Here is a 12,630-nt window from a genome sequence, read left to right on the forward strand (position 1 = left end):
TGACCTTTAAACTACAAAAATATTAAACATCAATACTAAAGATTGAACTTCTAAGCAAATACAAAAACAAGGAGAGCCTAATCTCTCATAAGCTCCTATCAGTACTGCTAGGTCCCCTCACTTCACCACTTCTGTTTCCTACTATTATTTCACTATTAATTTACTATATATCATTTGCTAATTTTTTTGTGTGTGTTGCAAATTAAAAAAAAATAGATACATAAAATAAAACAATATGACAAAACTAACCTGCGGTAGAGTGGTTCAATTGTGGTATGGATCAACTTGCACAATGCTTTGGATATAGGAGGATGTGAGACGGCAGCAAACTGTGGTAGTCTTTCAAGTACTGAGCGAGCTTGATCCCATCCTCCTACCATCAATAGTGCTTCACATACACCAAATTTCTGATTATCTGGTGCCTGCAGAAAAAAATGCAAATCATTAACAATTTAGGTAAGTTAGTTTGATCAAGCGCCAGCTCTCCAGCTATCTCCGGCTCTCCAGGTCACTTTGGTCTAGCATTGGTGTTCTGAGTTTTCTGATAGTGGTTAAACCCAGTGTCTTCAAGCAAAGTGTGTATGTATGTGGTCTTAGGTCTCCCTCTCTTAGTTTGTCCGTGTTGTGGCTGCCACAACACAAGCTTTGATGCCTCCTCAACGCTGTGCTCTGGCAGAGCCCGGTGGCCCGTGGCACCTAACTTTTGTTCTCGGGTGACTGGAAAATCTTTGCTGTTTTCAAAGAAATCATATGCTGGGCACCCTGGATTTCACAAGTTCAGAGCACTGGGCTCCCTTCAATTTTTGTTAGAGCACAGCCTTGCTCCTCCTCTCTGTGTCTAACACAATGCCTAATTACCTTCATTCTTCTTTCCCTGATCTTGCTAGAAACTTTTGGGAGGTGACCGTACAGATCTTCATTTGTAATGTGATCCCTCTAAGAGACGTTTCGTGCTGTGCAAAGCATTCTAGAATAGGCACCATCAACTTTTAGGTAAAAAGTTTTAGAAATCACAGTGCCAATTTACCTCCTTGTGGTTAGTGCCTGAGTTGCAGAGAAACCAGAGAGATGAGAATGGAACAGGGCATATGAACTTTAATCTGCACTATGGTGTTTCTTCAGTCTATGATTAAGACTTAGATGACCAAGGCCATAAATTTATTATCAAGCAAAAAAGGTACTTACAATTTGTGGCTTATCATTTTCTTTACTGCTTTCTTTGTTACTTTCTTCATTGTTTGCAGCAGCAATTTCCTTTCAGACAACAAATGGACAGATGTTACAGTGTTAGAAAGGCTACATCATCAAAATTAATATAGTACAGCACCTCTATTCTAGAACAAAATCATCTAGGGCAGAAAAACCACGCCATCACTTTAATCCTCATCAGCTAAAATAGTTTTCAGGGTCTCAAACAGCGTGCAAAGAAAGTAGTGTCTGATAGCCCGGGGCTAGTGGATTTTGCTATCGGGCTAGTGAATTCTGTTGTTCTTGAGCAATTCGAATAACAGAAGAACTATGAAATCAATTTTACTTGTCAAAAAGCATCCGGGGCTAGTTGAAATGACGTATGCGCTAGTAAATGCTTGCTTAAGCTTGCTGTAAAAATAATTTTCTTTGCAACCTGTCAAAGATTTTGATTTAAACCACCATTTGAGGATAAAAAAAAATTCCTTATTTTCTACAGTTATCGATGGGAATTGGCTTTCAGCGTGTCCAAACTTCATGCCTTCTAGAGGTCAATATTCCCCAAAATTCAGGACTAACTTTGCAATGTTTGTAAACTTACAGCCAATACTGCCATATTCATTTTTCTTGCTTCTTGCTTTGCTTCATCCATTTTTGTTGTATTACTTGTAGCTATGTCTGCATCTGATGGACTCAGCTGGAAAACATACATGTACAGGATGTCTCATAAGCAGGAAAAGTGGATGTGCATAAAAAGGCAAAAATTAAACAAAAAATTACTGAACAAAAATATGGTACAGTTACAAGACTGTAAACATGGAGAAAGTTATGCTACAGTACCTCATTTTACAACTGTTTCTAACCCTTTAACCCTTAGACTAGTTATTAGTTATGACAAGATTTTTACCCAGCTTTTAAATCTGTGGACGAAATCCTTAGGTGTAACCATTCAATTGAAAACTCTTTGGCAGAACTTTTGCGAAGTGCAATTCATTTTTACAGATTTTACAACAAGAAATTTTAATTTATTTGAGCCACTATAAGGAATAAAAGGGTGAATAACATGCTTTACTCACATAAAGATACAAATCATCCAGGGACAGTAGAGAGTGCTTCATAAGCAATGCTGTTAAATGATAAAGTGATGGAGGGGTAGGCAAATCTGGTTGATCCTAAAAAAGAAAACAAAAATTTGTAAACAGACACAAGCCTTGATTTCATACATCTGGAAGATCCCAGGGGATCAGGGATTTTAGTGTTTCCTAATCATCCCAGATGTTTTTTTCTTTTCTTTTCCTTTTATACGTATAAATGTGCTGGGCAAAATTAGCATTGAACCATAAGTCAATGCTTTGACTGCAGTTTTGGTCATTTAAAAAAACACTTGGCAAGTAAAACTGGTGTGAGAGTTTCTAAATTTGTGACAACTGTTCAGTGATCAAGTGGCAAGCCATAGGGTCTTAATTAGTTGTATTGACAATCTTTATGAAGTTCATTAAGTGAAATACACAAGAAATAGCAAGAAATATAATGAGGTGTCTGAATTAAGCAGGTGTCTATAAAGCAGGGTTTAACTGTACTTCAAAAGGGAGATTTAAAAATAGTTGGGCTTGGAGCACTGATGTGCCTTATATTTTGACAAAACCTGGTCCACATACCTTGTAAAACTGGAATTTGAATCCCATTATATGGCAGAGAGCAGTGGATTCACATTTTTCCATGTAGGATTTTAAAAGCGGAAGAAAAAAGTCCTCTAAATCTATGCGGCATTCAAATGAATCAAGAAGTACATCAAGAGTTTTGTTGGGATCCAAGTTAAAACGACCTGTGGATAAAAAAGTATACCTTTATTGCTTGAGACAATACTTTGACAATCAACTCTGAGACAGACACTGTTGGTGTTGCTACGAACTGTTCGTCTCAGAAATGTTCCAGATTGTAAACAGTGAAGGAAAATGACTGGATGGTAAGGGCTGTGCTCAAGCAGAGCCCGGTGGCCTCTGGCACCCAATTTTTGCCCTCAGGCAACTAGCAAATCTCAGATTTTCCATACAAATCATATGCTGGGCACTCTAGATTTTACAGGTTCAGAGCACTCGGCACCCTTCAATTTTCCTTAGAGCAGAGCCTTGCTAAGTGTTAATTTTAGGGAGGTATCAGTCTAACAGGGGTATCAGTGAACCCTTAAAACCCTGACCAGCATCTTACTTCTCCCTAATTTATCAATGCTTTATCCAACATAGAGGTCAATGAGAATATGGGAAATGATCACTACAAAAAGAAAGTCTTGATTGTTGAACAAATTGTTTTCATCAACAAGACAGGAATTGTATGCAGAAAAGTATGGAGAAAATGCATCTTTGAAATCATAGCATTTCTTCCACCTTTCTCCCCTACTGCCTACTTTCAGACTATTCACATCAGGCTGTGGGTGAATAATTAACAATTATTCTTCGAAATCGAGGTAAATACTCCTAAAGTCAATGGAATTTGTCATTCTTACCAATCAAAGATTTAATATTCTCCAGTACTCTGGCACTGGTAACATGTCGGCTTATCTCCTGACCCAATTCCGTGACCAGTTTGGCATATCCCTCACTCTCCTCTCTCAAAAGATTAAATTTCTGTTGCTTGTAGCTACAGCAAAAGCAAAGTGCAGTTTATTTAGCAGTATTCAAAAGTTAAGTATTCAAAATCCTATCTCAACAAGATAATAACAGCGTAGAGTACTGAGCAGCCTGCATCACTGACTGATAAATCATCTTTCTCATGTATTCACTATACAATTCCTTGTAAATTCCGAAATTTTTAAACTGTTGTTTAATTAAAAGGAGATTTGAGCCTGTAATGCTTAAGGAAATATTTCATGACAGTTTGAAAATTTCGAAATTTACTAGTACAGAAAACATTTAAGCGTGACTGGGAGGCACAAGTTGATCATGTGATCAACTTATGCAAAAGGTCTTTTAACCCTTTAAGCCCCAATAGTGACCAAAATCAATTTTCTCCTAATGATGCCCATACATTGTCAAGAGATTAGGTTATGAGAATAAATAAAATGATCACCAAAGGGAAAATGCTTTGATCTTTTATCAAATTCTCTCAAAACATTCTCTCAGGAAATATATACAGATCAGTTTGGAGAATTTGTATGTGGATATTGGGGCTTAAAGAGTTAATGGCAACTGAGGGTTTCATGAGGCTGAAAAAAATTTAGAAGCAGCCAAACAGACAACAAGACAAATAGCTCAGATTTGTTTTCCTTTCACCTTCAACATGATGACAAAAGGTTGGCTGTAATTAAAGTTAAGAAATATCAAGAAGATATACACACAAAAGTTTAGTCTTGGTCCTGACGTATTTCTGATTGAAGGCTTTCTGAGACTGTATTATTCCCAGGGTGTCCAGTGTCTCCACATCCAGGCGTTCCTTGAGAAGAGCTTCTGGAACAACTCCCTGAAAAAAAGTGGGACCAATTCTGATTTCTAGGAAACTGCCCAGCTACCCTTCTCCTAAGCCAACATTATGCCCTAAGTGAGAAGTGAGTCTTAATGTTGGCTTCAGGGAGGGGTAGGCAGACAGTTACCTAGAAACCTAAACTGATCTGAAAAGTGCATGTAAGTAATGTTACAAACATGACTTTTTCAAATTAATCTCGCCTGGTCCTCCACCTACTGTTCCAACCTAAACTGTATTTACCTTTTGCAAAAGTGTCTAGTGCGGCACATAACAAAAGCTCACTATCTAGCAAATACCGCCCCTTTATTTACCCAGCTTAAAGTCCTTGACATATTTAGTATTAATTCATTTTCTGTCGCTACCTTTACGTATTCTTATCACCATAATCTTTTGCCTTGTAGCTTTCACGACTTGTTATTAAGTAGTAATCAAGTCCATCATTATCAGTATGTCTTGGCAACAGAAATTCTATACTGATGACATAAATGAATGTTTACATAATCCGGTAATCTTTGGGTTCCGAATGTAAATTTATCTAATAAATTGATGTTTCTCTTGGTCAATTATGGTAAAGTTCTGTCTTCTTTTGCAAATGAACACTAGGAAAACTCAAATGCTTTTACTAAAGAAGTATTTATTCCACAAATATTGACTGTCACTAGCAGATTCATCGTGTTTACATTTGACCTTTGTACCCTTTTGTCCTTTGTCTGACATTCATAAACAATAGCTACAACAATATAACTGCTACATCCACCAATCAGAGCCGCTGACCAGATTACAGACAGATTATTAATCATCAGCATGGAATTTCTGTTGCTGAGGCACAGATGTCCCTCTTGGCAAAATGTCCTTAGCAGAGAGGAGCGAGGAGAGACCGGCTGTATTCACAGGCAAGCCTACTCTTGGAACCAACCATACAATTTTAAAAATTATGTAACAAAAGAAACAGATACCTACCACTGAAGCTGCCACCAGCGACAAGAACCTCTCTCTGTTTGGCTTGTCCTCCTCACATTGACTTTCGACATCTGTAGGATTATGAAGACACCAAAGGGAACCATAGGGTACATAGAGGGGAGCAGAAACACAGCAAACACAATCACGAAAACACTGCAGTCTGAAGCAGGTCTACATAACAATAAAACAAATTTTTAAGTAACAGCAATAATTGGATAGAGCTTGTGTACCCAAGATGCAAATCAGGTCAGCCAGCAATGAAGCGCTTCCTGGATGGAGTTCCTTTAAAAAAGAAAACAGAAGATATGTTTGCATTTAATTTACTTTTTCAAGGCTCTGGGATTTGGATCAGGCAAATATTCAGGAATGGGATCATACAGGGCTGTGCTTAAGACTTTTGTTAGCCAACTCCCCATGGCCTCTAGCATTCTGTTTGGTTCATGAAAAGTTCTAAGCACTATCTGGAGCCCAAAATGGAAACAATTCAAGTCAACTAATTTTGTTGTTGTTGTAGTTACAGTATATTTAATCAACATATCCATTTGTGCTTGTTCCGTCACTTGCTTCTGTTTATAATAAATGTAAATAAGTTGTGTTTATGCAAACAGGAAATTTTTGTTAATCAGCAGGGCCCAGTTCTTAGAAGGCTGATTAGCAGTAACCTCAGGTTAAATTCTAATCCAAGGTTATTTTTCTTTTACTCAAAAGCATTTCTTCAATAATTATTTCCATTCTCTTCAGAGCATCCAATCATCAAATTGTAGACAAAAAGAATTAATCTGAATTTGCTTTTAACCCTGCGTTTAATAGTTTAACCCAGCTTTGAACAACCTGTCCCAGTGTGAAAGATATTATTGGGTAACCAGATTCCCTTAGAAAAATTACAGTTTTGTATAACTAAGCAGTGTAGTTTATTAGCTAGTGAATAAACCTCGTCAATAATCTCTGGCCTAGTTACCTAAAAAAGTTTGTCTCAACCCGTGTGGTACTAAAATAATGATAATTAGTTTACTTATCAAATAGCTAGAAGCTTTCCTACCGTGACATCTGACAACAACGGAAGCACATCTTCATGCTTTAGATCGCCTCGAATGACGTGACAAAGTACTTCATAGATCACGCGTTTAAGATCTGTGAAAGAAGTGACAAGGAATGAGGGATCGCCTCAAGACGATTCTATACAAACCCATCAATGACAACCTTATTTACAAACCGTTTTCGCCGCACTGAAAATTCGAATCCGATAATTCTCCACGCACACATGTCTTACACAGCCGATAACTGCAAAAATAACGACACATCTATCAAGAACACACAATAAAGAATGCTTCCATCTAGAATTCAATAAACATACACTTCATCTTTGCCCGATTTTTCCCAGTTCTTTACAGCGTTTTGCGGGACAACCATGGCCGCCATATTTCATCCACATGGTGCGAAGATCCCGGATATTGAAAACCGCTTGAAGCCTTGATCGCAGTTTCACACGACTCAAAAGGAGACTGGGAACGACAATGGAAAACAAGGTATGAGAAGAGTATGACAGTTCGGAAGTTATTCTTGAAACGTCTACCTATCACATTTTGCAGTCCAAAAATAACCCGCTTTTCATTGCAAAGGTTTCATAGTCAGAAAGCTTTACGTATACACAAAGGATCTGATGCAGTTTTTCAGCCTAGTATTGGGATTCTCGCGAGGGCTGACAGGGAGTTTGAATTCTTGAGTCCAAGGACAACCTTACAAGGCTCTGCCAAAAAACTAGATGATGTTCCCAAACTTAAACTACCCGAGGTGAGCTGTTATCTAAGTTATTGCTAAGGTGCTTATTGGGAGCTACTCTGGATTTTAAGCGACGGGGATGATCGAAGGAGTTTTGAAAATTCCGGGATATTTTGGGGAAAATGGCTTGCTTACCAACTTCTAATCTTTCAATTTTTCCACTTATAGATGTTTGAATATTATTTAATAAGGTAGTTAGGTGGATTTTTTTGTGTTCTTTCTTTGTATGAGTGAATTTTTAACTTATGTTAATGCACAGGAGATCTTTGCACAATATAAATGCATGTTATTATTATTATTATTATTTATTATTATTTAAATATTATTAATTTAACATATTTTATTTACAGGTTGCATTTATTGGAAGGACAAGTGTGGGCAAGTCATCTTTAATTAATGCTCTCCTGAACCAGACAAAGCTTGTGAAAACCTCCAAAAGACCAGTATGTACTAGTTGTATACTAGATGCTGATAGGCTGATTTAGCAACAGAACAGGAACATCATTTGGCGATGGGAACGTGCACGGAAAGGACTGAACGCAACTTCCAGTGTTCAGTTTGCCGCTCTGTCATTGGTTGAGCTGTTTTTTATTATTTGCGCACACCATCATCACTGCTGTCACATTGTCTTTGCTAAATCTGCCTAATATTTATGTCAGTGCCTAGTTGTTACACATATGTTACAGGTCAAAACTAAATTCAGCTTAAATTTTTTTAACCTAGGTTGATTCTCAATTTCCTTTATCTCCCAGCCCTAATTATTCATAAATTAGGGATTAAGAATCAACCGAGGTTAAAAAAATTTAACCTGAATATATTTTGACCTTAAACATTTTTTGTAGAGAGCTATTGTTATTGCTAGCCCAGGGACAATTAATATATGGATTTGTTTCTCTTTGTCGAAAGCATTTTCATTGCTAATTTTAACATGTCATTTGAAAGCATCTGAAAATCCAGTGTAAAGTACAGTCAAATGAATTCAAATTTGATGGTAAACCTGGCTAACCTTAACTCTTCTTTAAATAAATAAAATAAATAAATAACATAACATAACATACATGTTTATTCAAACTCATATATAACTACATAAATTTGAAAGGGAGAGTCTAGAGGTTAACCCTATGAATAAAACTCTCCTAAAACAACAAACAAACAATAAAAATTACAACTTTAAAAAGGATTTGAGTTTACATTTAAAAAGTTCAAGGGTACCGGCTTCAACAACATTACTAGGTAAATTGTTCCAATAACTAATAAATAAATAATGATTTGGAGGTAGCACATCCACAAAGTGGTTCTTCGTCTACGTGATTCCTGGTCAAATTGGAATTTAGAAATGTGGGTTTTTGAGGAGAGGGGAAAACCGGAGTGCCCAGAGAAAAACCTCTCAGAGCAAAGGAGAGAACCAACAACAAACTCAACCCACATGTGGCGTAGACACTGGGATTTGAACCCGGGCCACATTGGTGGGAGGCGAGCACTCTCACCACTGCGCCATCCCTTGCTCTATCCCTTGCTCGATCCCTTGCATCCACACTGGTGTAAACTATATATTTCCCCAAAAAGACAAAATCTGACTTTCTTGTTAATGTTTCCTAGTAAAGTGCATGTGTCCACATGGCCCATATTTTGCCTATACAATGACCTCTTCTTGAACATTCTATAAAAGCTGCACTTATTTTATTTTCAAGGGTCACACTCGTCTGGTGAACTTCTTCAATGTGGATTCCAAGTTTTACCTGGTGGATCTGCCAGGCTACGGCTACGTGGAGGGTTTAGGAAGTGAGCGAGGCACCAATCATTTTGTCAAAGTGGCAGAGAGATACCTTCAACAGAGAGCAGGCAAAGAGTAAGTTTGCTGAATTTATAAAAAATTTTGAGAACTAGAGAGCAAGTTGATGTGCAGGATTCTTAATATTATGAGGTGCTAACAACTGGCTAAAGAACTGGCTTCTTTAAATGTTGAACCACCTTCTCTGTGGGGATAGAGGGTAAGGTTAGAGAGGTAGAGCTTGACCTGAATATACCTTCAGCAATTGACTACCAAGCCACCAACTTTTACATCCTAGCCATGTCTACCTCAACACCTGATGAGAACCCTAAATGAGGCAAGACCAGAGGAAATGAATAAGCAAGAGGAAAGGAAGAAATGAAAATGGGAGGACATTTTTGGTGCATTTATCACTTAACATTTACTTCAACTGTTTTGCTCTTATTTTAACCAGGTTAAGAAGCATTTGCCTTCTCATTGATGGAAAAATTGGAGTTACAAAAAATGACCTGATAGCATTTGAAATGATGGGGGAAATAGCTGCTCCTTTCCAGGTTAATACTTTATGTTCTGCAGCTCAAACACACTTTCACTATGCTATAATATAGTGTAATATATAAGTCAGGAATAGCATTGCTTCAGTATTACATTTAAAAGAGTCTATATTAACTTAATTTTTCCTCACTCTCACTTAGAGGGCAGATTGCAATAGAGAATATTATTGCAATAATCACTATACCTTGTGAGCAAGGGCTACGGTACTTTTTCTTGGCTTACTGCTAACAATGAAAATGGCACAAACCGTGTATTAATAATTTCCGAAAAGATAGGGGGTTATATTTTTTTCTTAGAGTAAATGCACATCATACCTTGAATGGAAACCTCTATTCTTTTAAAGCATTTTTCTTAACCCCTTGCCTACGAATTGTGAAGGACGTGTATATATGTTGTGGTTCAATTTTATCCTTGGTTTAAATTTTATTTCCCTTTGTTTTTGGGTATGGTAATGTATGATAATGAGTTTGAAACAAAGGGAAATAAAGTTTAAACCCCAGATAAAATTGAACCGCAACATATACTCCTGTGTGAGGTCACTCAACAACCCGGCCAGACATATATATATACATATGTCCTCAGACAAATGAAATCACCAAAAGTGGGGTCGTTCCAGTTGCCTTGAATAAATGAATTCTGGTTTTTGAGAAATGGCTGCTGGTTACTAGGTGTATTTGGCTCTAGTAGGCAAGGGGTTAAACAGACAAATCTATTTTTCTCTTACAGGTAGTTCTAACCAAAATGGACAAGCTTCACAAAGAAAAGCATCAGATGATGATAGAGGAAGTCCACAAAATTAAAGAAAGATTTTCATTAAATAGCTGCTATCCGCACATATTTGCCTTAAGGTTTGTATGACGGGAAGATAAAATACGTTCTTGATATCTATTATAATTTAATTGAAATACAATTCCATTACAACTCCTCATCCCAAGTTCATGTACATAGGTGATAGCTCATCACACCAATCGTAACCCTGGCCTGAAGCCTCTCTGTTGCTAAGCGACAGAACAGAGGAAGAGATCTGGGACAGAAATGCATTAAACTACATAGTCATACTCAAACCCAAGTTTACTGTTGCCATGGTGACAAAAAAATTCAATCTCCATTGGGAGCAAATCACTGCTTTTTAGGCCACAGGGGGAAGAGATAGAAAGGTCTCAATGAATTTGGATTACCAGCCCCTAACCCCTCACACATTATTTTGTTTGGCACTCTCCTTATTACCACTTTCGATTGCATCATAAATAACTTTTTAACCTTGTCCGTTCAGTCATAACAGGAAAATTTCAGACCTTGGCCTTGATGTATTGACCTTGCTAGATGTATTGGCCTCGCTATTGCTTGGTCAATACATCAAGGCCTAGGTCTGAGATTTCCCTGTAATGACCCCACTCTCAGTTAACAAGTAGTATGTGATTTTTTTATCATTTCAGTGCAAGAGAAAAGACAGGGTTATCTGAGCTGAGATATTTCATCTGCCAGAGTGTAGGATTCACAAAACCATTTAAAAACTTAACATAGTCACATGTGTACAGGTAACAAAGATACCTGATGGAAAGAGAAAAGAGATGGATGAAGACTAAGAGGAAGGAAAGCAAGCAAGTGACGAATGCTATTAAGACAGTGAACCTTGGTCAAAGGTTGTCAAAGAGACCACATCTTCAAGTCATTGTAGCGTACTAAAGTGTAAAATAGGACGACTTTATGGAACTACAGACAAGGAGTTTTGGTTGGAAGACACTAAAATATAATAGAAGTTAAATCTTGGTCTTTGATCAATGAGTTAAATCCGAATGTTATAACAAAGAAAAAGACAATGGGAGTTAAGGAAAGTGGACTCTTATATAGCTCTCTCCAAGTCTCTTCAAGCAGGGATGTAGCTAAAGAAAAGCTAAGCAGGCTTTTTTGTTGGTCAAGCCGGTTTTTTTACTCAACTGTACTTTAGAATAAATATCAGTCCATGTCTTTGTTTTCCAGAGAAATTTGAGCCGGTGGTCGCCTCTTTTTCAGCCAGTAAAATAAGCCGGCTGCTGGCTCTTAGCGACATTCCTGCTTTTGTAGCTCAGTGGTAGAGCATCTGGAACTTGATATAATTTTCTCAGGGCATCTGAGTCACCCCGCCAGTTGGGAAAGGGGTCCAGACCTCGGCAAACGAAATCAGGACCCAGTGTTACCAGGGGTTTGCATTAGCATACAAAATTCGTTCGGCACGTTAAACATAAACCTTGCATAGTCCTTTACTGCCACCTTACTAAAATTTGTAAAAGTGGAGAAACATTAAGGCAGACATTACTTTTAAAATAGCTTCAAATCAGTGCAGTAGTAGGAAAATTTCTGGATCTGCCTCAGCGGCTGACCGGAAAACTTCATTTATTTCCCTAAATGCTGTTTATCTGTGGGCAGATGTTGTGGGCAGGGGGGTGTTTAAGGTCATTTCGCCTACGTCCTGCCTGCCTACGTGTTAAGTCGTTTCGCTCACGTGTTAGGACATTCCAAAAAATATCCTTGTAAGAAATGATGAGAGTAGCGCCTGAAAAACCATTGCTCCTCGTGTTTGTGGTAACCGGTTTGCTGTAGGGAAATTTGGTTCTTATTCAGAGAATGACTAATACCGTAAATCCTCTATTAAGCCCCCCGGGGGGCTTATTTTTTTCAAGCACTTTTGAGGGGGGGCTTAATAGAGGATTTATGGTAAATAAATAATGACTAACAAGATGATTGCAAAGCGACTTATAACAAGTTTGCATATCGAAAATAACTCGTTAGCGAAACCACCTAACACGTAGGCAAAACGACTCGTTGACGAAACGACCGGTCACCGACGAGTTTGGGGAGGAGGCTCCAGGGGTGCCTTGACACCCCACCCTCCCCCCCCCCCCCTTGTTACCCTAAAGACCCTTTTTCACTTTGTTTTT

General features: G+C 37.9%; 2 protein-coding genes across 2 annotated transcripts in view; one reads left to right on the forward strand and one right to left on the reverse strand.

Annotated features, from left to right (window-relative positions):
- The window catches only part of LOC140947237 (THO complex subunit 2-like), a 29,298-nt gene extending 22,250 nt beyond the window's left edge, over positions 1-7,048 (reverse strand). The window contains exons 1-12 of the mRNA XM_073396296.1: positions 6,962-7,048; positions 6,821-6,888; positions 6,647-6,738; positions 5,838-5,889; positions 5,608-5,678; positions 4,523-4,644; positions 3,692-3,825; positions 2,847-3,013; positions 2,265-2,360; positions 1,790-1,885; positions 1,186-1,254; positions 250-422 (exon numbers count right to left, since the gene is read on the reverse strand). Coding sequence (XP_073252397.1) covers positions 250-422; positions 1,186-1,254; positions 1,790-1,885; positions 2,265-2,360; positions 2,847-3,013; positions 3,692-3,825; positions 4,523-4,644; positions 5,608-5,678; positions 5,838-5,889; positions 6,647-6,738; positions 6,821-6,888; positions 6,962-7,026 — 1,205 coding nt within the window. The 5' untranslated portion in view covers positions 7,027-7,048. The remainder of the gene's footprint in view (positions 1-249; positions 423-1,185; positions 1,255-1,789; positions 1,886-2,264; positions 2,361-2,846; positions 3,014-3,691; positions 3,826-4,522; positions 4,645-5,607; positions 5,679-5,837; positions 5,890-6,646; positions 6,739-6,820; positions 6,889-6,961) is intronic.
- A 98-nt stretch (positions 7,049-7,146) lies between these two features.
- On the forward strand, positions 7,147-11,669 carry LOC140948136 (probable GTP-binding protein EngB). Its single transcript, XM_073397360.1, has 6 exons — positions 7,147-7,398; positions 7,737-7,829; positions 9,078-9,235; positions 9,612-9,711; positions 10,439-10,560; positions 11,149-11,669. The coding sequence occupies exons 1-6, from the start codon at positions 7,147-7,149 to the stop codon at positions 11,234-11,236; spliced, it is 813 nt and encodes a 270-aa protein (XP_073253461.1). The 3' UTR covers positions 11,237-11,669.
- Positions 11,670-12,630: the final 961 nt, after the last annotated feature.

This window comes from Porites lutea, chromosome 9 (genome assembly GCF_958299795.1).
Source record: "Porites lutea chromosome 9, jaPorLute2.1, whole genome shotgun sequence".
In the NCBI taxonomy this organism is placed as follows: domain Eukaryota; kingdom Metazoa; phylum Cnidaria; class Anthozoa; order Scleractinia; family Poritidae; genus Porites; species Porites lutea.

What these genes read in the sequence shown, in the direction of transcription:
- LOC140948136 (XM_073397360.1), top strand. Translation starts at nt 7,147, where the DNA reads ATGACAGTTCGGAAGTTATTCTTGAAACGTCTACCTATCACATTTTGC. An exon ending in TGAAAACCTCCAAAAGACCA is followed by an intron (nt 7,830 to 9,077) that starts GTATGTACTAGT and finishes TTTATTTTCAAG; the next exon opens with GGTCACACTCGTCTGGTGAA. An exon ending in AAATAGCTGCTCCTTTCCAG is followed by an intron (nt 9,712 to 10,438) that starts GTTAATACTTTA and finishes TTTCTCTTACAG; the next exon opens with GTAGTTCTAACCAAAATGGA.